Source organism: Megalobrama amblycephala, linkage group LG2 (genome assembly GCF_018812025.1).
Source record: "Megalobrama amblycephala isolate DHTTF-2021 linkage group LG2, ASM1881202v1, whole genome shotgun sequence".
NCBI lineage: Eukaryota > Metazoa > Chordata > Actinopteri > Cypriniformes > Xenocyprididae > Megalobrama > Megalobrama amblycephala.
This window is the reverse complement of record NC_063045.1, coordinates 54427847-54454813: the sequence shown is the minus strand read 5'-3', so window position 1 is coordinate 54454813 and position 26967 is coordinate 54427847. Positions and strand designations below refer to the sequence as shown.

The 26967-nt window shown below is 37.2% G+C and overlaps 1 protein-coding gene across 1 annotated transcript in view; it reads right to left on the bottom strand.

Moving 5' to 3' along the window:
* kirrel3a (kirre like nephrin family adhesion molecule 3a) overlaps positions 1–26967 on the bottom strand; it is a 184445-nt gene that overhangs the window by 61821 nt on the left and 95657 nt on the right. Inside the window, 1 exon segment of the mRNA XM_048180962.1 lies at positions 6224–6373. Within this exon segment, the coding sequence (XP_048036919.1) occupies positions 6224–6373 (150 nt within the window).

Here is a 26967-nt window from a genome sequence, read left to right as displayed (position 1 = left end):
CATCATGTGTCCACAAATACTACCTGTAACCAGTTTTGCTTTAGAACACCCACAATTCATGTAAATGTGATTACTCTTGAATGACTGACTGAAAGTATGCCTTATTTGGAATGTATTTAATTATTTTCCTCTTTTATAAAATCTTGGCTTGAATGAAATCTGTTTAAAATGTATCATATTCCATTTAATAGAAATTATGTTAAAATGGCACTCTGCTAAAGCAGAGACGAGAAGTAACACCTATGATGAAAAGCCCTTTTAAAACAGGACAATATCTGATTGGCCAAAACTCCTCTCAGAAGTGTGACAAACACCTAAGTTTAAATAGTCATATCGCAATAATCTAAAAGCATGTCTAATTAATTGAAATAATGAATCTTGTCCAATTTACCAACAATTTAATAAAATTTTAACAAAAAAAAAAAAAAAAACTTTTTTAGGGTCCTATGCTAAACGTTTTATTCTTTCCCCTCAAATTTTAGTTTTACCAAATTCTGTTTTCTGGATTCCATTTTAATGGTTTAATTCCATTTTAATAATCAAAAAGCATGTCTAATTAATTGAATTCTTAAAAACAACAATATTTATTTATTAAAAATATATATTTTTATGATTTTTTTTTTTTTCAGAAGTTCTGTTGTGTATTTAAATTTTTCTGGCAATCAAATGAACGCATACCATTTAATTTATCTTTTAATCATGAAATTAAACTTTTTTTGTTAACAGCTTTACTGTTAAAATTAAAACATGGAAGAAACATTGAGATTATTGTTAAAAAATATATTTTAATAATTTATAGTTAAATTAATTTATCTAAATTCTACTGTACAACAGTAATATGTTTCTGTCAAGTTAAATCGAACTTTTATTTTGACGGTTTGCCCTGAGCTTTGAGTTTCTCTGTGTTTATGACGGTAGTTTTCTCAAACGAAGCGGTTAAATGCTGATGAAGTGACTTTCAGAGCAGCTCTGGAGAATTTGTGCGTTCATATAGTGAGGACGAAAACACCGCGAGCGTCGCACGTGCTTCAGCGTGCGTTCGCCCCCGCGCGAGTGTGTGTGAGGCAGTGTGAGGTAAATGAAACTGCGCTTCCGCATCATTCATTTCAGAGTATATATTGTGTATACAATATTTATTAAAAACTGCAAAAATAATAAATATAGCTGTGAGCAGCAATCATCAGGGTTCAAGCACTTTAAGGCCTTTAAACACACAAGTAAAAAAGGTATTATGTTATATTAGCAAGCCTGTAACCATCTCGATCATAGATGGAAAAGACCATTTACAGTAAATACAGGCAATTTACCATAGGAAATATATAGTTTTTAAAGCGTTTTAACACTTTGTCTCCTTGGAATTATAAGGTTCTATCTACATTCTGAGCGGTTTTGAGATATTGAACTTCATAGTTTTTGCATTCCATTCGACTTTGTAGATAAAACCTTTTTGTTTTCTAAATAAAAAATCCCAAAATGTACACAACACTAAAAAAAAAAAATCACATAATGTAAATAAGTTGTCACAGAAGAATATGTGAATAACTCAATTTTGACAAAAATGTCAGATAGAACCTTATGATTCCAAGGGGATGTGGAATCGCAAAAAAAAAATTGCAAAAAATCGTGCAGTACACAATCCTTTCCATATGTGAAAAACATGAAGGTGCCCCCCAGTGGTCGATTTCTTTTTTGAATTTCTCACAGGCCTCTAGGGCTGTGAGTCAAACAGGCCCAGTGAGTTTCCTTCTGATCAGCCTATGTTAACCATATCAGATAGCTGGCCAATGGCGGCCATGTTTTTTGAGATGTGTCAATGTCCTCATAGACAATCATGGCACCTCAGACGAAGGCACTGCATGGCAATTTTCAATTTTCATTTTTGCCAAGTAAATTGGACTATCTGTAAAGTAGTTATAGCTGTTTTCATGTTTTTTTCATGTTATGACACCACCAAGTGTCTAGTTGCCACGTCCTTTTTCACGCGACCACGAGTTTGGTGAAAATATCTAATTCCATTAACGAGTTATAGCCATTTTAGTAAAAGTGGGTCCACCCACTTTGAACGTTTTGGTGGCCCTTAGGGACTGTGAATGAAAATTTCAATTTTTTTATATAATTATTGACAATCAGACTCCAGAGAATCTCGCTGCACTGGTTTGGTTCCAATCAGGCCAAAAACCTAGGACTAGTTCGCAAAAGTAGGGTTTTCAAAGCATCCAAAATACCAAAAAATTTTGCAGAGGGGCATGTAGTTTGTTCGTCTTGAGCGAAGAATTCCAACAACATAAGACACTTGAGTCTATGCCAAACGGTTTAGTAGTTTTAAGCGATTTTGTAGTTTTCACTGCTGTAGTGCCCCTGTCAGGCCAATCGGGGCGAGCCTAGCTGATGTTGTAGATGATGTGAATACTACCAGTTTTAAGTCTCTATGACTTACGGTTTGGTCTGCCCGATCACTTGTAAGGGAGAATGCTGAACCTTTTACCTTTTACTTGAACCTCTAAATAATATTTATATAGTATATATCTTATGCAGCTGTTCTGATAATGTAAAGCTAAAAAAACATATACATGTCCTTCGGGGTAAAAACAAAACAAAACAAAACAAAACACACAAGTGTAAAATAAGGCATCTTGAATAAATGATGAATGGTGCCTTTGTAGCTTGAATAAATTGGAACAACAAAATTGCTACATGATACTCTACTCAAGACAGATGTCTCATTTTTAGTTAATCTGCTCATACCAGCAAACAGATCACAGCCCCGAGCACGTTTAAATCCGAAAATGATCTTGTAAACAGTTATCATGGCGTGTCTCTGAAACCCTGGTGATCCTTTATATTAAAGACTGTTTGGCTGTCCTGTGCTATCTGGTAATAAGCCCGTATTAGGAATCAATAGTGTCATTACTGCCTTCAGGTTTCCTGCCACTGGATCTTCTTTTGCCTTTTATTTAAGAGCTGTTTTCATTAGGGATTATTGAGGCATACAGGCGCCTCAATAAAGCTCTGATGAATTCCCCAATATGCTTGACTGGACGGCTTCAGACAATGGCTGTCAATTAGAAGAAACAATGTGAAATGACCCTATTAAAGGTAATGAATCCCACCGAAATGGATTCGGCTTCATGTCGGATCAATAGCAGCTGCGATAGAGAGCTGGAACATGGATTTATCACACTGTGGGCATCTCACTGACACTCCAATGGATGGAAGTATGCTTGAAACTTGGCTGAAAGCAGGCAGATCAAAGCTTGGAGCGAGGGAACATGAAAGCTGAAAGGGGAGAGATACACGGAGAGGCATCCTAATCAAGCGTTATGTTAGCTTCAGTCTCTCTGACATAAAATCTGTAACTTTGAGGACACTCGCCCCGAAAAGATATAGATATCTATGTCACATTGATCGCAGGATGTGTCATTTCATCAGTGTGAAACTGCAGGTGATAAAATATCAGACAGGTTTTACGAAAACACGATAACAACTTGTAAAAATCCACAAACCGCTTCACGTTTGAAACAATCAGCAGGATTAGAGCTGCTCTGAACACACTGATATTTATTCACGTTGGTGCTCTAGTTCATTTTAGTTCATTTTCCACTTTAGTGAGTGACGTTTTCACATCCGCTTTGAAGCAAGACTTTGTCCAGTTGCCATTGCTGGTTAAGTATCACAGCTCTACTTGATTATACCACGGTACAATGATATCCATGAGTCCCTGGACACTTATAAAAGCTCAGAGAAAGACAGACGCAGTGGAAAGGAAAGAAAAACCCTGAGAGGCTCAATTAAAGAGCTCCGTCCATGACTAAATGCTGCCTAGGGCCATGGCTAAAAATGACTAACTTCTGGAGAAACCCATGTCCGAAATTGAAATCCTTTCTTGGTAAAGTATATAGTTTAAAATCAGACATCACGAGAGGACTAAATGAGGCCGCAGCTAAAGGCTCAATTTTCAGATATTAATGCTCGTTTCTTGAAGTGCGTACATGAACGCAATCAGCAACTATTGTTAGCGATAATGACCCCTTGATCCAGCAGTTATGTGTAACTTTATCTGATTGCTGTACTTTGAGTTAGATATGAGAGTAAATCGTTGAATTATGCTTCGTTAGACAATAAATATTTCAAAGAGCTAATAAGTTCAACTTCAAGTGAGCTGAAGCAAATTTGGAAGCGACATTCAGCAAATTAAAGCTTTAGGGACGAATGTGCAATGAATTTGAATGAAACCAAAGTTTGTTTGGCATTTTGTCTTTAATCTGATGGTCCACTGCAAATAAAACAGTCAGTAAATGTGGTGCACTGAAGAAAGCGAGTCTGGTAATCATATCTGATTCGTTTGTGATTTACAAAACAAGCCAATCTGATTTTGCAAACCTAAACCTAAAGGTTGTCCTTGCATAAGTGAGAATTTTTGAGAACATTTCAATCTGTTCGAACAAATTAATTTGTAAAAGCTCATCGTGTGAATGTAAAACAGCTGCACTTGCGGCACGTCTCTCTTGGGTTCTGCGGATGATGAAGTGTTTGCCTTAATTAATGATAGAAATGCAATTAATTCTCAATTGTTGCTTTGCTTTGCTCAGTCTGATGGTACTTTTGACAGGCACTTTCTGAAACAAGCAGGAAAACCTTCACAACAATCAGGAAAAGTTAGTGGGGGAAAAAACTGCAAAGCTGCTCGGTATTGTCAGGGGAAGCATTCACAACCTGACAGAATGGGCTGTTGTGGCTGTTATGCCTTACTGAAGAAAAGACTAGACAAAGAAATATCTGAGGTGTTCAGCATCTCTGTAATAATACAGACAGATCCAGCAGAGACACGTGGCTGTTTTGCGCAGGAAATGTCTTGACTACAGGTTAGGGTTAGGGTTAGAGCAAAGCAAACAAATGTTTATTTGGTCATAAGCTGAATTTTGATTATAAAATATAATGTACACAATGTTTTTTTTGTCCAAAGACCTTAGTAATAATAAAAAACAAAAATATGACATCCAAAGTATGTAAGGAAGTACAACTAGATCTCCAAAAGGTTTTGATTATATTTTGCTACATATAAAGGGATTTTAAAGATTCTGAAGTGTCAAAAGGTCATTCAGTTTAACCGTCCAAAGGCCAATACAGCCATTTCATTTGTGATTAAAATATCTTAAAATGTATGCATGTAGGCATGATTTTATAACATCATATATCAACATAGTGCAAAATGGTTTTAAAATTATGTGTATAAGTTGTTGCTTGGTTATGAGAAAGAAAAAAATTAATTTCATTCATGTCATTTGGAGTAACCAATATAAAGGGACCATTTTGGATCAAGTCATGCGGTCAATATCATGTGGTAGGATGTGACATCATTCAAACACCTGCAAAGGACCACATGGTTGTGAAGCAAAGTAACTAACTCTCTCTTAACTATATGAAAAATTAATGTTTTCACTTGCTCATATGCATGTCCTGAAACAGGTCGTTCTTTACAACCGCTTAAATACTTGTACTAATATAAAATGTTTGATTGTCCTTTTGTTAGATAGCTAGCAAGGTAACTAGCTAGCTAGTTAGATATCAGCCTGTTAGCATTGTTTGAAAATATCGTCATTCGGTATAACCAAAAGTGTCATTTGGTAAAACTGAAATTTTGGTTAAACCGACTGACATTTTTGGTGACAAATCTTGTAAATAATGACATAAGCAGTGTTAATTGATTATAAAAACCCCATCATCTCATTGTTAACACTTAATAAAACTTCAAAATTAATTATATCTCCATTATGTTAAAAAAGAGACTTCATTCAAAAACATACATTTTTTACAGACTCTAAGATTTTGAACAGTAGTGTAAATTAATTATTAATTTTTTAACAAAAATGTTTATTACACCTTAACAGATATTGTTTTCATATCAATCTCTAAATGAATTCATCTCATGGAAAATTTGTTTTTCCCCTATGAGATCAGAAAAGATTTTAGTTCATGACTGATGTAATTTTAAGTCTATACTTTATAGCCATTGATTGTAGGCTACTTTATATATATACTTTGTAATCATAAATTGCAATTATATTAAATTATAAATTAACTGCAATTATGTAATCAACCAACTGCACACATGTGGATGACCGTGTACGCAAGCAACTGATAAAATAAGCAATAAGACATTAGAGGTCAAGTTATTTCACCACAGGTGCTATGCTATGAATCAGACTGCAGCAGAATCTCTTACCTGACAGGTCTCGGTTAACCCCTAGAGCGAGACCGTCTTTGACCCACAGCACCATGCCATGATATCCAGTGATGGAGCACGGCAGGGTCACGGGTTGCCCAGCCACTACCACCAGGTCATGGGGTTGCTGGATGAACACAACACAGCTTCCTAAAACAGAGAGGAAAGAAAGAAAGAATGAACGAGGGAGGTCACAATTATAAATCATAAAAATACAATTTGTCAGAGCTCACTGCCCCTGCCAGAGGATTTACAAAAAACAGCCTTTTATTTGAGAATCATTATTATGGCTCTAGTAAATCTACTCCAACCCCCAAAACTCACTTTGAAGAATAAATCTATAAATTTGAACTTTATGTCACTGGAATCCTTAATAAAGTGCACTGACACACAGAAGTATGAGTAGGTGCCTCACAGTTAGTAAAGCTGAACATGACACTGCTGAGATCCACAAGACTGCAGCATCTGCACCATAAATCAGCTCGCGGCTCGCAGCCGAAGCTCCTCAAACTCCGCTCTCACTCCTAGAAACTCAGCTTAGCAGGCAAAATAACTTTCCTGACGTCAAACTCCGCCAGTGTCGGATGACAGGCTCAGTGGTGCTCTGGAACGGCCGCTCACAGACGGCTGTTCACCTTGAAGTCTAATAGAATGAGCTGCAAATGAAAAAGTGCCCTGAAGGTACGTAGTCTTCAATACGGGAGGTGAAAAGTACGTGTTACCCTTCTCATTAAATTTCAGAGAGAGACAGACAGAGTTATTTTTGCAGTTCGGAAAAGCGGATAACCGCGTCAATAGAAAGCGAATATGTATTTCTCTGAGAATATATAAACAGAAGATTCTCTGAGAGAGAGAGAGAGAAAAAAAAAAAAAACATCTCACCCTTTCAAGTTGCTTTCCCTCACCTTTTTTGGTCTTTTAATGTGAAAACAGTTGACACATCAGAGAAACGGAGGAGCCCTGTGTGTCTCCCGAGACCACTTTGGTCGATTTTTGTCTTAAATTCAATAAAGTGCAGCTCTGTGAGGTGCAACTTTCATAAATAGCGCTCGGCCTTCCACTGATGTGACAGGATTTCTGCGGGACGGTGCTGTAACACAGCCGAGATGCCAAACGTATTGTTCTCTCTGTATGCTGCTGTCTAATTTTGCTGTTTAAAGTTAACACCAATTCTCACACATGATCTTAGCTCTGTTAAAGTACAAAAAACATTAAAGCTTAAACGTACTTCTTTTATTCGTCTAAACATGTTGAAGATGATGAAGGGTGTTTATATAGCATAGCGTACAGGATTTTTACTCCTTTATAATGGAGTTCTAGGTTATGTGTCATTTAAATAGCACATTTGTTTTTAAGGTTTCACCTGATATTTCTTGGGATCAATAAAAATGGACAAAGATGAGACACTTAAGGCTGGAATACACTATACGATTTTTAAAATCTGAACAGATTTTTTAAACACTAGGCATCATACACTTGCCGACTTTGTAAATGGTTACAGAGAAAAGCTGGGCATCATACACTACCAGACTTTAAAATCGCAAACAGAAACACGCGCCTGGTTGCTAGGAGACGCATGACAGACAGGCGAAACAAATGCAGGAGATTCATGCATGTCCTGCGCGAGCTCGCGGCTTCATCTAGCGGCTGTAAGTGGTATATAATAGTGTCTCAACATGATTACTCTTCAAGCGCCGTGATTCGTGAGCTGAATGAGGTACGTTTTTCCTTATTACCCGATCTTGTACAGTAGTATCATTTTTTTTTCTTCGCACCCATGATTTGCATTGCTTGGGCAGCGTATAACTGTACAGTGTAACGTTATACTGTATTTATTAGCAACACATATAGTTCACTGATATGTGTTCTAAAATCGGTTCAAAATATCAAACAGGTTTGATATCCTCCGACTGGATGGAATCAAAATCTGAAGTCTGTGACCATCATATACTACGTGATTTTCCATGGAATCTGTCGGCTCAAATCTGCAGACTGGCTCTGACTTTTGTCAACTAGCGTCAACTTGTTCAGACTGTAAATCGGGGGGAAAATCAGGGCAAAAATCGTGTAGTGTATTCCAGCCTTTACTGTCACACAATAATAGCTTTAAAATCATGGTGGATAGCATAGTATTAAATGAAAAATGTTCTTAATGAAATGTGGGGGTCAGAAAGATTTTTCTTTTCCTTCTTTTTTTCTTTTTCATTCTTTTTTTGAAAGAAATAAATACTTTGATTCAGCAAGGAGGCATGAAATTGATCAAAAGTGACAGTAAAGACATTTATAAATGTCTTAAAAAATACTTTAAAAAACAAAACAAAATAAAATACAAAACAATATTTCACATTATTACTGTTTTTACTCTATTTTTGATCACATAAATATTTTAAATTAATATTTACATAAATTAATAAATGTTAATTTCCAACATATTTTAGGTACATTTTAAGCATGCAATACAGTGATATTTAAACAATACCAAATACCAAACAAACCCAGTATTTTTTTTAGAGTAACTGAACTTATCTGTGACATTTAAAAAAATACTTGCTATTATTTTTAGTATCTATACTTCATTTTAGTGAAGGTTTTCACATAAAATACTTCATGAAGCTTCGAAGCTTTACGAATCTTTTGTTTCGAATCAGTGGTTCAGAGCGTGTATCAAAATGCCAAAGTCACGCCCCCCAGTGGTGAACCACTGAAATTGCAAAACACTTATGACATAAAAAAAAAAAAGCCTAGATATTGTTGAATAAAGTCGTTATTTTGTCATAACATTAAGGTTGAATGACTGTAGTCACATGAAATGTTTTAAATACATCTGTAGCTTTCTGGGCACTGAAAGTGTTAAATTAGCTTGCTGTCAAAGAAGGCCTCACTGAGCCATCAGATTTTATCAAAAATATCTTAATTTGTGTTCTGAAGATGAATGAAGTGTGGAACGACATGAGGGTGAGTAACTAATGACAGAATTTTCATTTTTTGGATGAACTAACTGTTTAATATGTTTTTTAATATGTTAATATGGTGCATGACGACAGATCAAGTTTGTGTAAGAACAAAATAGATATGAGAGCTCATTTTGACTGCTTTTATTGTGCTCTTTTGACATGTTTTGATGGCTGTGTCCACCCTATTCACTTTCAGAGCGGTGTAAACATTCTGCTAAAAATCTCCTTTTATTTTCCACAGTAAGAAAATCATATTGTTAAATGATGAAAAATGATGGAGAGACAATAATGATTGCATTTTTATTAACTGTTACTTCAATGAACGATGGGGTGGGAGTCAAGGGAAGAATACAGCCCATGATACCCACACTATTCAATGTTTCTGGGTGATCTTCAGAGTTCCCTTGACATTTCAAACACTTATGAAACTGACATCATGATGAAATGTCACAGACAGTCCTCCAGCAATGAAGTAATAAAAAATTCAAAGTTTACGAAAACTTGCAAACTTCATTAAAAGTTTACATTAGAGATGAGTGGGAATGTAAATATTATGCATCTGCAATAGCTTCCAAAAGAGGCCGCATTTAGAACTGCTTCTCACCTCTCATCTGCATGAATATGTGAATGCTTTACAAAGATGTTGCCCAGCTAGTAAACAGCACTGCCTTCATAGCTTTTGACTTGAACTAATCAACCAGTTAATAGAGAATGTTTTAAAGGAGTCTTTCTAAAGCATGTTTCTAAAGATGAGTGGTTGTTTCCATTATACTTAAGCTGTTTGAAAGTTACGTCTACATGCATGTCAAAGGTCACCTGCAGTCACTTTGAACAAATGAAGAACAAGTGATACAGTGCTTTTGAAACTTAATGCATGACTAAAGACCCACACAGAATCACTGATCATCTTCTAAAAAAGAATAGCAGAGTCCACATGACAACTATAACGTTAACGACACAGAAAAATGACATTCAGTCACTTAATGGCTGACATTTTTATACACCCGATGTGAGCGTTGCATTGCAGGGACGTGCACAGGGGGGTTGCTCAGGTTGCCCGGGCAACTGCCCATATGCCCTTCTCGACTCACGTTGCCCTTCCAAGGTGGAAAAAATAAATTAAAAAAATCGTACAATGGATGCAGAATTTCACGTAGGCCTAGATAAAATAAATAAATAAATAAAATAAAAATCGCAAAGCCTCATTCACTTCCATATTCGGGCACCCGTCCGAAAGTGAAAGTCAGTAGGGGAAGGGCAAACTCTGTTTATGTGGCTGCAGCGCTGCACGCGACCGGCACCTGAGCTGAGCCTGCATGAGCGGCACTAGAAGGAGATTGTCGCGGTTGTCGGGTGAGACGACTTAACGTTGTCGGAAAGGTGAGTAAGGTTATAATCGTTAACGAAAAAACGAAAACTAGGTGGGAAAAAACTGAAATAAAAACGAGGCATTACAAAAAACGATAACTAACCAAAACTGTAACGTGTGTTTGGCAAAACTAACTAAAATAAAATTAAATTATAGATTAAATGTCCTTAGTTTTCGTCTTTGTCAATGTCTTTCATAGAGCAAACGTTCAGCTGCATTTCATTTCCCTGCGTCTCATATACTCGCGCGCGCACAGCCCCTCCCCTCCGTGCACACCGCGCCTCCATGAGAAGGAGTGTTGGAAGCAAGTTCGCGAAAGGTTGGTATCTCGTGAAAACCTTTACACAATCACACATTAAAAAGTGGTATAAAAATATTTTTAATTCTGAATATAATTTTGTCAGTGTGTTAATGTCGACCCGACAAACGATTGCTACTTTAGAAAGTTAACTAGACGCAAGTTTGAGGTAAAATGCACTTGGGTTGTCGATGTCAAAACACTATTTAAGCTGTGATTCAAGTAAGGAATAATTGACGACGGGCCGTTGAATTATTATAAAAATAGGTAGGGGAGTGCCCTTTTTTTTTAGGTCAGAGCAACTGCCCCTCAAAATTCCTGTGCACGTCCCTGTTGCATTGTGTAAAAAGCAAATAGAACCCATTATATTCACTGATGCTGTCTACACTAAACATACTGCATACACTTGAGTCTGCCGACAAGGGGACAAATGGAAGCTTATAGCAGGGGTTTTCAACCTTTTAGGACACGCACCCCCCTAAGCCCAAAGTACTGAAAATACTGAAATAGAACAAGGCATCAGTTTACTGTCGAGGATTTTGTGTGTTGCACCTTGCCGCTTGCATCCGGTGTAGACAGGGTATTAGTTAAAAACTGAAACATTAAAAATATAAACAGCTTACCGACTTTAGAGTGACGGCTGAGCTTGTTTTTCATTCAGTTCAATCTTAGTTTTTATCATCTCTGGGCTTCTTGATTTTACAAGCCGCCAGTCCATTTTGTTTTTAGTTGTTTTTGCTCAAATTCAGTTGTGCCAAACCTGCTATAACCATAGCCAACATTGGATCTGACAGCAGCTGCATCACAAACCATGAGTAAATGATTTCTTAATGCTTTGTTTGTAAATGACGGGTTCTTCCACATATCTATTTATTTTTTGCACAATAATATAGTTATCGTTATAGCTGTCTTTATAGTTATCTTTCCTGGCCTTAATAGATACAAAACGATAAATAAACCTCACCATCTCTATCCAAGGTGCCTCAGCATCTTTTGTTTATGAGAGCCAATAGTTGTGCTTCATGAGAGCAGACCAATATCCACAGCAGGGGCTCTGGGAACCATGGACACTTCTAATGAGAGCCACAAATAGATAAATAAATCCAATCATTACATTCAGAGGTTTGGCGCATCCCCTCGCAGTGGGCAAAGCACCCCAAGTCAAATCTAGACAAATGAATTTTGTTATTGGATTCCTGCGGTCCCATTTCCTGGACACAGATTTAAATATCACTCCCAGAAGACGTCAATTCTGAGCGTAACAAAGGGAGAGAAAAACAGCATGCAGGCAGGGCATTGAATGCTCTCAGAGAAAAGAAACCAAGCGAGAATGTGAGTGAGTGCAAGATGACAGGGAATTATTTACATGATCAACATATAAGATTGATTGAGTTCATTGTATTACTGCCCTTTTGAAAAGCTACTTGAAAAAATCCTGTTTATTTGGCAAGAACTCAAGCGTGGGGTAATACTGCAACATATATACCAAGGTGAGATCTTAGGAGTTTTGCATGAAATTGATTTCCCAGGGTATCATTTCAAGAAGTGTAAACTGTCTGCTCTGTAGAAGTGAAATCGCTTGCTTTCCCTATACAGCGCAGCACATGATCAACTAAACCGCTTTGCAAAATAAAGGTTATATCAAAAGATTATTAAATATAATAATACTATTAAGTATTCAGAAAAACTAGCACTGATAAATTGTGCAGGGATATTGATTAACTATTAATTATTATTATTATACATTGAATTATACATTAATATATAAAATACATAAGATATATAGAAATATATATATTATAAAAACATTTTTTTAATATAAAAATTCTATATATGTATATATATATATATATACACAGCATTCAAAAGTTTGGGTCATTTAAAAAAAATAAATTATTACCTTTTTTTAGCAATGATAGATTGAATTGATCAAAAGTGACAGTAAAGACTTTTGCATTGTTATGAAAAAATCATGGTTTCCACAAAAATATTAAGCAGCACAAATGTTTTCAAAATTGATAATAATAAGAATTGTTTCTTGAGCAGCAAATCAGCAAATTAGAATAATTTCTGAAGTAACATGTGACACTGAAGACTGGAGTAATGATGCTGAAAATTCAGCTTTGCATTACAGGAATAAATTACATTTTATAATATACTAAAACAGAAAATGGTTATTTTAAATTGCAATAATATTTCACGCTATTATTATTTTTACTGTATTTTTCATCAAATAAATACAGCCTTTGTGAGCATAAGAAATCTTGTTCAAAAACATTTAAAAAATCCTACCGATGCCAAACGAATTGTGGACAATAAGACGAGGGACATTTACTATGAAAGTAATTAGGGTCAAACTTGATTGCCACTTGCCTTTTATGTTCGTCCTGAATGAATCGGATCCGTGAACTAATTTGGATTTTATGAGGTGGATTTAGGATCTGTCTGAATATCTTACCTGTGGAAGAGCAGAAGCAGCTTTATTTAACTGTGGCTATGGAAGCTAAAGGGTCAGCTGAGAGGAGCAAAACGCCTGCAGTAAACAGTGTCAGCAATTTATGCCTGAGTGCTGCTGATGCTACAGCTCATTAAAAAAACGGCCCTCTAGCATCCTTACCACCTCCAGAGAGAAAGACAGAGAGAGAGAGAGGGAGAAATGGAAGAGCCTTTTGTGCAAGAGGCAATCAGCTCTGTTGTCTTGTTGTCAAAGGACTACTTTACCACAGCGCTTCGGCGGTGTTTAGAAATTGCGTGTCATAAGGCTCCAATGGTACGATGAAATTGGTCAAAAGCCGAAGGAAACAAGATTGCTTTATTGTTATTCTTCGAACATTCCCGTACCTTACATCAATGTGAAATGAGAAAAGCGAGCAGCTACCTGAGGTACAGAAACAGGTGGCTGATTAATCTAGCGTGCAACAAATTATTACAAACGATATTCTTCACGGTCCACAAAAAAAGTGAGATCATAATTGAGGATTATTCATACTATATACACTATATTGCCAAAAGTATTGGGACACCCCTCCAAATCATTGAATTCAGGTGTTCAAATCACTTCCATGGCCACAGGTGTATAAAATCAAGCACCTAGGCATGCAGACTGCTTCTACAAACATTTGTGAAAGAATGGGTCGATCTCAGGAGCTCAGTGAATTCAAGCATGGTACCGTGATAGGTTGCCACCTGTGCAATAAGTCTATCTGTGAAATTTCCTCACTATTAAATATTTCACGGTCAACTGTTAGTGGTATCATAACAGAGTGGAAGCAATTGGGAACAACAGCAACTCAGCCATGAAGTGGTAGGCCACGTAAAATCACAGAGCGGAGTCAGCGCATGCTGATGAGCACAGTGCGAAGAAGTCGCCAACTTTCTGCAGAGTCAATAGCTACAGACCTCCAAACTTCTTGTGGCCTTCAGATTAGCTCAAGAACAGTGCGTAGAGAGCTTCATGGAATGGGTTTCCATGGCCGAGCAGCTGCATCCAAGCCTTACATCAGCAAGTGCAATGCAAAGCGTCAGATGCAGCGGTGTAAAGCACGCCACCACTGGACTCTAGGGCAGTGGAGACGTGTTCTCTGGAGTGATGAATCACGCTTCTCTGTTGGGCAATCCGATGGAAAAGTCTGGGTTTGGCGGTTGCCAAGAGAACGTTACTTGCCTGACTGCATTGTGCCAAGTGTAAAGTTTGGTGGAGGGCGATTATGGTGTGGGGTTGTTTTTCAGGGGTTGGGCTTGGCCCCTTAGTTCCAGTGAAAGGTACACTTAGGGTGCGTTCACACTTGTCATGTTTGGTTCGATTAAAACGAACCCTGGTGCGAATGCTCGGATAGTGCGGTTCATTTGAGCATGTGTGAACGCTGCCATCCGAACCCTTGTGCGCACCAAACAAGCGGACCGAGACCGCTGAAAAGATGGGTCTCGGTCCGCTTCCAAACGAACTCTGGTGCGGTTCGAATGATATATGAACGCAACACGGACCAAAGACATGTAACCGAACCAAAAACAGGAAGACGAGACCTTAAAAAGGACAGAATCCTCACGCATGTCGGTTTTTCTTGTCATAGTCGCGAGTTTGCCCATCACAGGCATCAGAAGCGCGTCTCCATGCAGCAGATCATTTGTGTGTGTGACGGATGGATTCCCGCCGGTGTTTTGACTACTTTACACATTTTATAAGCTCTTCACGAGTTCCCAGATGGCCAAAATACCATCACATGCAGGCTACGCACCGCTACGCATACACAACGAGCGCATTTACCTCAGAAAACAGCACTGTTTTGGATGTTCGGTAAGTTCCGTCTCAAAATAAGCAGTACGTCATAAAATCCGACCAATCACGTCGTGAATGTATCCCTATGCCTTAAGGTTCGGTATCTTTTGGTTCGGTGATAAAATTGCCAATGTGAACGCTAACCGGACCAGGACTAAATGTTTTTTCTTCTTCTTTGGTCCGGAACAAATGAACCAAACGAACCGAATTACAAGTGTGAATGCACCCTTAATGCTTCACCATACCAAGACATTTTGGACAATGTCATGCTCCCGACTTTGTGGGACCAGTTTGGGGATGGCCCCTTCCTGTTCCAACATGACTGCACACCAGTGCACAAAGCAAGGTCCATAAAGACATGGATGAGCGAGTTTGGTGTGGAGGAACTTGACTGGCCTCAACCCGATAGAACACCTTTGGGATGAACTAGAGCGGAGACTGCGAGCCAGGCCTTCTCGCTAACATCAGTGCCTGACCTCACAAAGGCACTTCTAGAAGAATGGTCAAAAATTCCCATAAACACACCTCCTAAACCTTGTGGAAAGCCTTCCCAGAAGAGTTGAAGCTGTAATATATATATATATATATATATATATATATATATATATATATACACGATAGCAAATCAGAGCAACTTGAAAAGCCAACAATGTAGGCTAGCATTAGCTACATGATAGTAACTGTAACAGCATACATAAACAAACAAACCAACTAAAGTACCGTATCCAGACAGAATATCTTAAACTAACCATTCGGAGACGTCCTGCAGCTAGTTACAACTTCTTCATCCAGATCAGATTCTGGGTCAAACTGAAATGCTTTAACGACTGCGTGTCTACGAGCCATTGCGATACATCCACTGTCAACATTAGCGCATGGTACCGTGGCCACAAGCTGGTTAAGGCCACACCCACCCTTCACCTTGCCCCGCCTCTCTCCTCCTCGTTAGCATTTAAAGCTACAGACCCAGAAATGGCATGTCCTGAGGAGAGCTCATTGTTGGGCTGGCTCATAGTGGCTGAAATTCTGCACCAAGGTGGAATTTCGGGAAAGAGACTTCAGATACAGTACTAGGGACCACTTAAGCCTATATAAAAGCATCCAAAAAGCAGCACGTCATGGGACCTTTAATGTTTTTGAAAGAAGTTGCTTATGCTCACAAAGGCTACATTTATTTGATTGAGATCAAAATACAATAATAAAAAAAAGTTTTTTATTTTAATATATTTTAAAATGTGATGCAAAGCTGAATTTTCAGCATCATTACTCAAGTCTTTAGTGTCACATGATCTTTCAGAAATCATTCTAATATGCTAATTTGGTACTCACACTGTAAAAACGAACTGTTGTTTTAACTTAGTTAAGTAAGTAAGTTACCTTATTAAAGCTTTAAAATTTTGAGTTCATTGAAATTAAAAATTTGAGTTAATACAATGAAGGCGACTGATTTAATCAACAGATATTATGTTATCTGAACCACATTAATAATTGTTGATTTGACAAAAAGAAAAAATGTTGTAATAATAAATCATGAAAATATATATATTTTTTTACAGTGCAGTTATTATCAATTATTGTTGGTGCTCTACAGTATTATTCATTCTTATTATCAATGTTGAAGTGTGTATATTTGAGTGTGTTGAAAATTATGTTATAATGTTACTCTGTGCGTTCGCTCGGCGGCTGCTGTGAGACACTTGTTGCACACTGCAGTAAGATAGATCGATATTGGAATATTATATTAAATGCTGGATGGCTTGTGTTGATAAATGGCATGCAATTAATTTGAAAACGTATTGTATGATGGAGAAAATGCTGTATTACTGTTACTAAAAATGAAGCTGCATCTGATTATGCTATGTTAGCTACTTCACAAAATAGTGTTTTTCTCTGAGGCATGGTAAAGCATGGTACTCGCAAAAAATCAAGAAAATTAGATTTAAACAATAAGAGCTATATAGAGCTATATAACAATAATTAGTTTTCTGTCTATAAATATATCAAAACAGTTGTTCCCTTGTCTATTAAAACATGTAACATATTAAAGCATCTTTGGTGTTTCCATGGTTTCTACAAAATAAAACCAGAAACCGAGGGTAACACGGATATGATGCAATTGACAGGCGACTCCTCACACGTCCCGGAGCCTTGGTTAAAATTGCAATTTTTTCACAATTTACAAATAGCTGGAAACATTTGGGATATTGTAAGTACTCAACTGAACAAAATATATAACACTGGCCTAGTGGTTTTTGGATATTTTAAGATACAATATGTAAGATAATTCTTACATATTGCACCTTTAACAGAAAGTTCAATAGATCAGCATTTATTTGAAATGTATATCTTTGTAACATTATGTTTTCATTGTCAATTTTGATCAATTTAGTGCAACTTTGCTGAACAAAAGTAAACATTTCTTTCTTTAAAATATATATATTTTATATATATATATATATATATATATATATATATATATATATATATATACATATATTATTCTAATCTTGTACTGGAAAATCTAAAATATAAACAAACCAAAACAATAAAAAAAATTTTTTTAAAAAACTATGGAAGCATCATACTATAAATCATCACTTTCACACAGCTGATCTGTTGTCCTCCTCAGGCCCACCAACAAAAATAAGACTGCGACTTGTTCCGCTTCAGACGGCCTTGAAAGATTGGGAGTAGTTTTGGAAAATGATCTGCAAAATTGCACTTGCTTTCGAGGATCAGGAGCTCTCCCATATCAGAAAATAGGTTCGGCTGGCCTGGCCCTCGCCACTCTAAGCAAAAGACATCGTGCACGACAGAAGTGGAACATGAATCACTTTGATTTCTGGATTGATTTCTCAACTGAGTCTTCAAAACTCACAAATTCAAAACCGAGCTGTTAGCCAAGAGAAATCCGAGGGCCTCCAATTCCACCTAGACCTCTCTGCTCTTCAAAAGATGGACATGGTCTGAATCTTTCTGCCATGAAATTCAAACACTCAAGAAGTTGTGAATACTGCAGAAATCACTGCTCTGTGCATTGCATGGCTTGGATTTGCCCAATGAAATAAACATGAATCTGCACAGTATTTATTGATCTTCATTATGTGTTTGTCTAAAGAAGCTTTTTTCTTAACTAACCTGTACTTCAAAGCGATTACAAAACTCTTAGCACAACCTTGAAACACAAAAAGACACAAAGAATAATAAAGTCAAAGCTGCTTGATCCTTTTGCCTGGCTCAGGTTGATCGTGGCCTTGTTGGGAGAAAGACTGATATCCACTGAAAGTTCACAATAATCAGTAACTATAGTTCAGGAAAGGGTTTGTTTGTTGTTTTGTTGAATTAAACATGCCTCAAGAGGTCAATTAACATACTGAAAGTATTTGATGTGCACCAATGTACGGAAAGACTTCAAAAAGAGTCCATCAATACGAAAACCAGACTGATCAACGACAGGCACACAAACACACCTTTCTGAGAAAAATAAAAGTGTTTTCACAATGGATTGACAATCTGGAGTGACAGAGAAGTTATTTCTGAGGGGAGATGATATCTTATTTGGAGAACCAGTTTAGGTTGTGTTGTGAAGATGATCAATTCTGTCAAGCTGCTTAATTCCCTTCACTTGAAAACTCACACAGAGGCCCTTCTAAGCCCAGTCATGCTGTCATGCTGAGAAACGGTCATCATATGAATGTTGAATAAGTTTCTAAAGGACAAAGGAACTTTCAATGAATATGTTACATTTTAAATGCAAATATAGCTAGTTTTACACACATCAAATGTCCCCTTTAAAATGGTGATTTCTGTGTCTCACCTCAGAGGATTTGAATTTTTACATTAGTGTCTAACGATTAAAATCCTACTATAATTCAATTAAAATCATACAATCATCATCAAAAAATTTTTTTCTGTATTCCACTTTTTGCATTAAACACATTCCTTGAATTTGTACAACATAACTTTTAAAGAATGGTGGAAAGACAAGTAAATAATCAACTGTCTTATTTAATATTCTCATTTTTATACAAATTATAGAGACTACATTCCTATAGCTCAACCATTCAATCCTGTCACCAACATTTTTATAAGGAAATTATCAAATATTTTAAGGATAAAACTGCCCTTTTTGATTTACCTGAGATTAATTACCTACTTTCACTGATCAACCAACCAACCAATGAATGAATGAATGAATGAACGAACAAACAAACAAATACATAAATTCTTATTTGAAATGGAAATTTTTTATAACATTTCCATTTTACTGATCAACTGACCAATGAATGAATGAATGTGATATGTTTATGAAAACCCACAAAAGTTACTCAAAATTAGCCATTTTTTACTACATTTCTTAATGTTAGAAAGTTGCAAATTCCACAGAAAACGAACAGAAATAAAACAGTTCATATAAATTAAATTTGATCTCCAGAGATTAACCATCTTTCACTGACCATTGAATAAATAAATAAATAAATAAATAAATAAATATAGACATTTAAGACCCTATTTTGTACCATATTCATGGAAAAGTGCCAATATCCAGGCTTCACTGGAAACCAGCTTCTGTCGAAAGTTACATTTTAATCATCACACTGAATTTCAAATTCGACTGCTCTTCTGACTGATAAGATCAAAACAGGTGAATCTAAACATCAAAGAGTACAAAATTAGACCAGGGTCTAAATTACAAATTGTAATTTGAAACATTATGGTAATTTGTGAAGTGTTCACGTATGCAAATCACAAAGCAAACCGCTAGGCAAATGAGTCGTTCTGCTTGAGGAGTTAATGATTATGTGTTTGTGACATTTATTTCATCTTTATTTTCACATACAGGTTTTTTTTTGTTTTTCCGCTGAGAGGTTTATGTGTTTATGCAGTCTTACCGGCAATGCTAAGAACCAGCCCGGTGGTTTTGTTTGGCTGCGGTGGCGTCTCTCAGGGAGCTCGAACTGCTCTTGTGTACAGTGAGGGCACGAATGAATGTAAACTCAAGGCCTTCTGCACTCCTGCCTGATTCAGCCACCCCCTCTGGCCTGCAGGGCTGCCCGGGGCAATAATCCTGCTGCCTGACACTCAAAGAGATTCACAGGCTCCTGCTCCCTTCACCACCGGCTCCACATTCACGTACAGAACTCTAAAACAGCCGCAAGGACACATCCACACATACGTAAGCACACACACTGAGAATGAATTTAACACATGGCCTGGAACGCTGATTTATTCTTTACATAGTTGATAATTGTCCTTAAATTATGAAGGGGGGGGGGGGGGGTTGGGTTGTGAGGTGAGGACGTGTTAAAATCCTAAAGGAATTTGTCAGACTTTTGCTTGCAAATTACTTTTTAGGGCAGAGCAGAGGCTGGCAATTGTCACACACTGAGATGACAAGCGATAATTGCGGTTTTAACATTGCCGTAAAGCCAATCCAATGGAAAAAATAAAAGAGGCAGAACGTTCCATTCTCATTAGCGCCAGCATTTGGGCCTCGGTCCTGAACAGGCAGGGCAAACCGAGCACCAACACGGCTAATTACTGTGGGAACCTGGGACTACAAACTCTGAGGAACTGCCTCACCTCTAAGCAGCCATGGAAACTTGCGCATTTCCAGTATACATCTCCTGTATGGCACAGCACCTTCTCCTAATAAAACACCAAATCATCTGACAAGCAATTTCTCAAAGCACCTTTATGTCCGCAATTACTCACTGTGTGACATCTTGGCCCTCATATTGCATTAGCACATGCCTTGGTACCGTTGTGCGGCTCTGGGGAAAACAGAAAGGTGCAGAGCAGCCTCAACTCATCATGCTGGGCTGCGTTCGTATTCGATATGTATGAACTCTGAATCAGGTGCATGTTTTTTTTCCCCCCGGGAACCCATGCGCACCCGCTGTAGCATGTGATTCACGTTGCGATGTGTCTGACGTCCCCACCTGCCGGCCTGCCACTTAGGAAGGGCGAGTCGCACTGAATTACTTCAGCTCCATGAAGTGCTGCTGCCCAGAAGAGGAATTCTACTTAAGCTCAGGATCGGGTGAATTACCGCACCAACAGCTTGCTTGCCTCTACGTCACTCCAGCAGAACTAATGGAGCTAATCTATGGTCTAAAGGTCGAGTCGGGGAAGATTACAGTGTAGTCTTGAACTGACAGCCTGACCTTACCATGACTAATGCCGCTGTGCCTATCAACACCTGGATGGAACAGCATGCTTTTACATGAGTGCTATATTGTGACAGAGATGGTTGAGGAATTTATACTGGAAAGTGTGATTATCTGGTAGGGCAGGGGGTTCCAACCCCTTTTTTGTCAGCTGAACCCCTTAAGCAATGGTCAAACTAGACTTTGAGCACACAAAATTTCTACGAACACAGCAACAGTTGTAATATGACATGCAATTAACATGCAATTAACTCATGCAGCAACTTGTCAATTTTCTATTGAAAGACTAAGTGAAAGTGACGTGACGTGTAGCCAAGTGTGGTGTCCCATACTCGGAATTTGTGCACACACAGTAGTGAGGATTGAACACACACCCGGAGCAGTGGGCAGCCATTTTTGCTGTGTTTTAAGCCGCATGCTTGTAAATGAACACAGTGCCGAACTTCAGTCTGAAAAACCCCCACCTTCATTTCCTGCCGGTACTGAGACTCGAACCCATAACCTTCGGGTTGCAAGGTTGTGGGTTCGAGTCTCAGTCACACATATTCAGTTGATATAAATTTTCAAATTTCACCAAACTTGGACTTTGTAATGCAGCAAAATGTAAATCTTTCACACTTGGCCTTGCGTTTCCTGTCTCCCAGATTTGCATGTGCATGAAAGAAAGTCAATGAAACGAAAAGTGTAGTGTGACCCCCTTTATTGTGCCACTCTGAAAAAAAAACTGTATTATAAGCTGCAAGTGTGTAAATGAACAAAGTGCCGAACTTCAATCTGAAAACCCCCCACCTACATTTCCTGCCGGTACTGAGACTCGAACCCACAACCTTTGGGTTGCAAGGTTGTGGTTTCGAGTCTCAGTCACGCATCTTCACTTGATACAAATTAAAAAATTAAAATTAAAGTAATGTGTCCCTCGCAGCTAAAGCAGACAGGCTGTGACACTGCCATGGCTCTCTTGCACTCACCTGGCCCGGGCAGATTCATAACCCTGTGTCTAATGGAAATGTCAGAAGTAGTGTTTGAGCAACAGTCATGCGCCCCTCCCAATGCGCACGCACATGCGACAGGCTGTGTCATAACCAGACCGCTCTCTCGTGTCTGACAGACCACGCTTGGCAGCAGCCCTGCCTTCTCCCTCAATAAACAATCCCCGACAATGTGGGAACAGAGACCACCCGCCGTGAAAACAACGTGGGATGGAGCCTAGTTTTATCTCACGACTCAAAATAGCTTCCGTCTCTGAAACCGCGCTCAGGTGCCCTGTCAGCTTCCTGCAACGGCGAATGGCTCATAGAGAAAGAATTAATACAACAGCGTCTGAGTGGGTCACAATCAAAGCACGCTTACAAATACTGTTTGGGAATAAACTTTGAGTCGTGTATCCGCGGATTGAGCGGAACTCCCTGCGGACAGATACAGAAAGAGAGATGGGTTTTCTGCTGCTGGAATTCAGAATGAGATTCACAGAAAAGTTTATATTTACAAGCATTCACATATCCTAGACAAGCCATTGAATTCTTTCATTAACAGCATTTACAGTACATTTAACATCTGTAATGTGTCAAGTATAAAGTAGAATATTCAGTGGAAAAATAATAATGTTATACTTTTTTTCATTTCGTAATACAAATAGTAATTTTCAAACTTTTTATTAACATTTGGATTTTATAAAATTACTGTGCAAAGTTTTTTTCAAGAATTAGGCCAGCATAATTTTTGCTGCTGAATAATATAGTCACCTAGTTTTTATTTATTTATTTATTGGTCAGCTTATGATTATATATTTTTAATCATTTGTTGTTTTTCTCTATAATGAAGTAGTGTGTTTAGTGCATTCTGGATTGTCAAAGAGTGACCATTAGTTGCACAAATACAGATGTATAGATACAGGTCTCCACTAATAAATTAATTCAACAAAGGTAACCTCTTTTGCTACATATTTTAATGTATACTCTACATGTTTGACCACTTATGAACTATCATTTAGCCTACTATATGTTGTGTACGTGACTAATGTGCCCTACCATTACCAATAAATAAATTACTTTTAAAGCACAAAATTGTTTACAAGAGAACAAGTTTCTTCATTGATCTAATCACTTAAATTTTGGTCTCAGAATGCACCAGATTTATGCATTTATATTTAAAACATACAAAATTTTCCTCTGGGGAGGCCATGCCCCCAGACCCCCCTAGAGGGACCAATGTCCACCCACCACAGTCTCACAAAATCCTGTGGGAAACACTGATTCCACATTTAATTTTTTCCGTAAATTTAGTGCATCATTCGGGTATTTAAAGTGTACTTTTTCTTTGTGATATTTTCTGTGCAAACGCACAACTCCCACTATTTGTACTTAAAAAAACGTCATAGAATAGTGCAAATTGTACGCAAAAAAAGTACGCAAATTGGGATGCACCTAGGGTTGTGTTGACAAACAAATAACTCTTATGAACTGGTTCTTTTTAGTGAATTAAAAAACAAAGTGCAACCAGCATAGTCTGATTCACAAACAAATGACTCTTACTAACAGGTTCTTTTTAGTGGAAAAAAATACAGTTCAAGCAGTATAGTCCGATTCACAACAAAAGACTCTTACAAAGTGTTTATTTTTAGGGAATCAATAGAAAACTGTTCACAAGTGTAGTTCATTTCATGAACAAATTACTCTTATAAAGATGTTCTTTTTCTGTGAATCAAAACCATACAGTGAAACAAGAGTAGTGCCATTCATGAACAAAAGACTCGTAAAAAGGTCCCTCTTTTTGTAAATCAAAAACCATATTTTGCAATCACTGCAGTGCCATTCACAAACAAATGACTGTTATGAGCCACAGTTCTTTGTGAATCATTCAAAAAAGATTTACCGTTTGACTGATTCTGTCATTTGAATCAGCCTGATGGACCCTCCACTGATTGTGTTAATTACTGAATCAACAACAAGTTATCATTATGAGAACATTGTATTACCATAAACATTCATGTATAAGAAAACTAAATAAATAATTTATTTATTTATTTATTTAATAAATAAATAACTAAAATATGCCAAACTGAATCAGAATAAAATAACTTGCACTGATTAACTGTGTGCAACTAGACAAGGAACATTTATCAATAAAGTAAAATTGTGTCAATTTTGATGCCATGTTGTCTAAATATCACTCAAATGCGCCAAATGATTTTACAGCAAAGCTTGTTCAGTTGGCCTGTGAGAACAACTCCGCTGCCAAACAAATCAATGCAGCCCAGCAGATCCCTGATTTTAGATTATGCAGGTGTCTGTGGAATTCAATGTAGTTTGTGCAGGCTTGTGTGTCTTTTTTTGTGAATTTGTAACTATGTGTGTGTGCGTATGTATATGTGTCTGATGTGTGTGGAATGATAGCAGGTGATTCAGAGAGAGAGAGAGAGAGAGAAAGAGACTGCACAGAAATTATAGCTCAGAACAGCCTCCAATTGCCATCAGGGACTTTGTAAGTCAGCAATTAGAAACACACATTTCTGTGATTAGTTGAAACTCAATGGGCCAGCAATCATGTCACAGTGAATCCTGTCAGAGGCACAATCTCTTCCACTGTCAGGTTAAAGAAAGAGCACTAATCACAGCAGACCACGCATACTTCACAAGACACTTTCACTTTTCTTTATATTGAGTTGGAAATAAGTTGGGGGGGGGGGGGGTTGTGAGGTTGAAGGTTTTTTTTCCCCTGCCGGTTTCATTTCTCAATGTCAAACACTGCCCTCGCAAAGCTCATGGGATGTTGAGCAGCAGGTTTTCTGTAGCCTTATAGCTGCTGGATGATATTTTGAAGACATAGATCAGTTCTTGGCATGTTCTAGCTGAACATATGTCACAATCTGTCATTGTAGTCTTAGTTAATGCTGGTCCTGCACCTTCACCGATGTTACTGAGGCTGCTTTTGGCTTTACCAATACAGAAATCTGCTGAAAGATTTGACTGGAGCCATTCCAAGATTTACAAACACAAGGGAGAAAAAAACCTTTGGATCTGAGTAATGGACTAACTGGCAGGAGGAGAAGAATTAGATGTGACAGATTAAAAGCCAGACAACTGTTTGCTGCATGTGTGTTATTAACTAATTGTGTTGTTAAAATAGTACGCCTTTGTGATGCATTTAATGAAATTTCAGGCTTGCGCAATATCAAATCCACACAGACTGTCTGCTTAAACTTAACCATCACTTTAAAACACGATCCCTGTGAAATTGCTATAAAATTGCCAGATTCATTTTTTTTTTCTGGTAGAGGTACATTTGTTTTCCAGATATACATATACGATCAAGACCATTCACAGACCACCAAATTGCCATTAAAACTCTTATATAATTTGTTGGAAATGAACCTCAAGCTTGACAACATTTTTCGACTCCAATATCATGTATGCAGTAGAAGCAGAGTAATTTCAGCTACTATTTTAGTATGACTTGTGTGAAACACAAACAAAATATAAGATGATATAAAATATAAAACAAACAAAATGATCTTCCATACACTGAAAATGAATGGGCTCTCAAGCTCAATAAAATAAAGTAAAATAAAAATCACCATGTGAGGAACTGATCAGTTACTGTACTTCTAAAAACTTTCTCATTATATTTACATACATCACAGTTTAAAAGCTTGGGGTCAGCACTTTTTTCTTTCTTTCTTTCTTTTTTTTTTTTTTTTTTGAAAAATGAAATTCAGCAGAGATGCATTAAGTTGATCAAAAGTAACAGTAAAGTCTTACATTACTATCTATTCATCAAAAAAAAAATTATATCAGTTTTCACAAAAATATTAAGCATTATTATATTATCAATAGATTTTTCTCCTACTATTATCAATGTTTTGTACATTGATAATAAGAAATGTTTCTTGAGCACCAAATCAGCATATTAGAATGATCGTGAATGATCATGTGACACTGAAGACTGGAGTAATGATGCTGAAAATTCAGCTTTGCTTTCATAGGAATAAATTATATTTTTTAAATGTTTTCAAATAGAAAACATTTATTTTGATTTGTATTAATTTTTCACAATATTACTGTTTTTACTGTATTTTTGATTAAATAAATGCAATCTTGGTAAGCATAAGAGACTTCTTTGAAAACATTAAAAAAAATCTTAATGACCCCAAACTTTTGAGCGGTAGAGTATGTGTCTATTCAAATATGCTACTGTATGTTTTTAGGTTTTCACAATTTAAATGTCCAATCATGATTCACAGCAAAGTTTGAATATTTGAATATGCGAGCTACAACAACGATTATCAGTATAAAAGTATTTTTTAAAAAGTATGACATTTCTCTTTTTCTTCACACAATGTAATCACATGACCTCAGAAGACACAGAAGCACACAAGTTGTATGGATGACTATAATGATTCTTCTTTGTCAATTTTTTCGAGCTTAACAGCATCCATTATCATTCACTAAAGTTGGAAGGGAAAAGAAAAACCAGGACAATGTGCTGGAATTGTCATCTCTTTTTGTGTTTTGGAATGACACGAGAATGAGCAAATAATAACGATGTTCGTTTTCATTGAGTGAACTAACACTTTATGCCATTTCAACAACAGACTCTGTCCACAAATGACCTGTGAATATCTTACACAAGAGAATATAACAGACACAAACATTCAGTACACTCACAGTTGTGACAATAT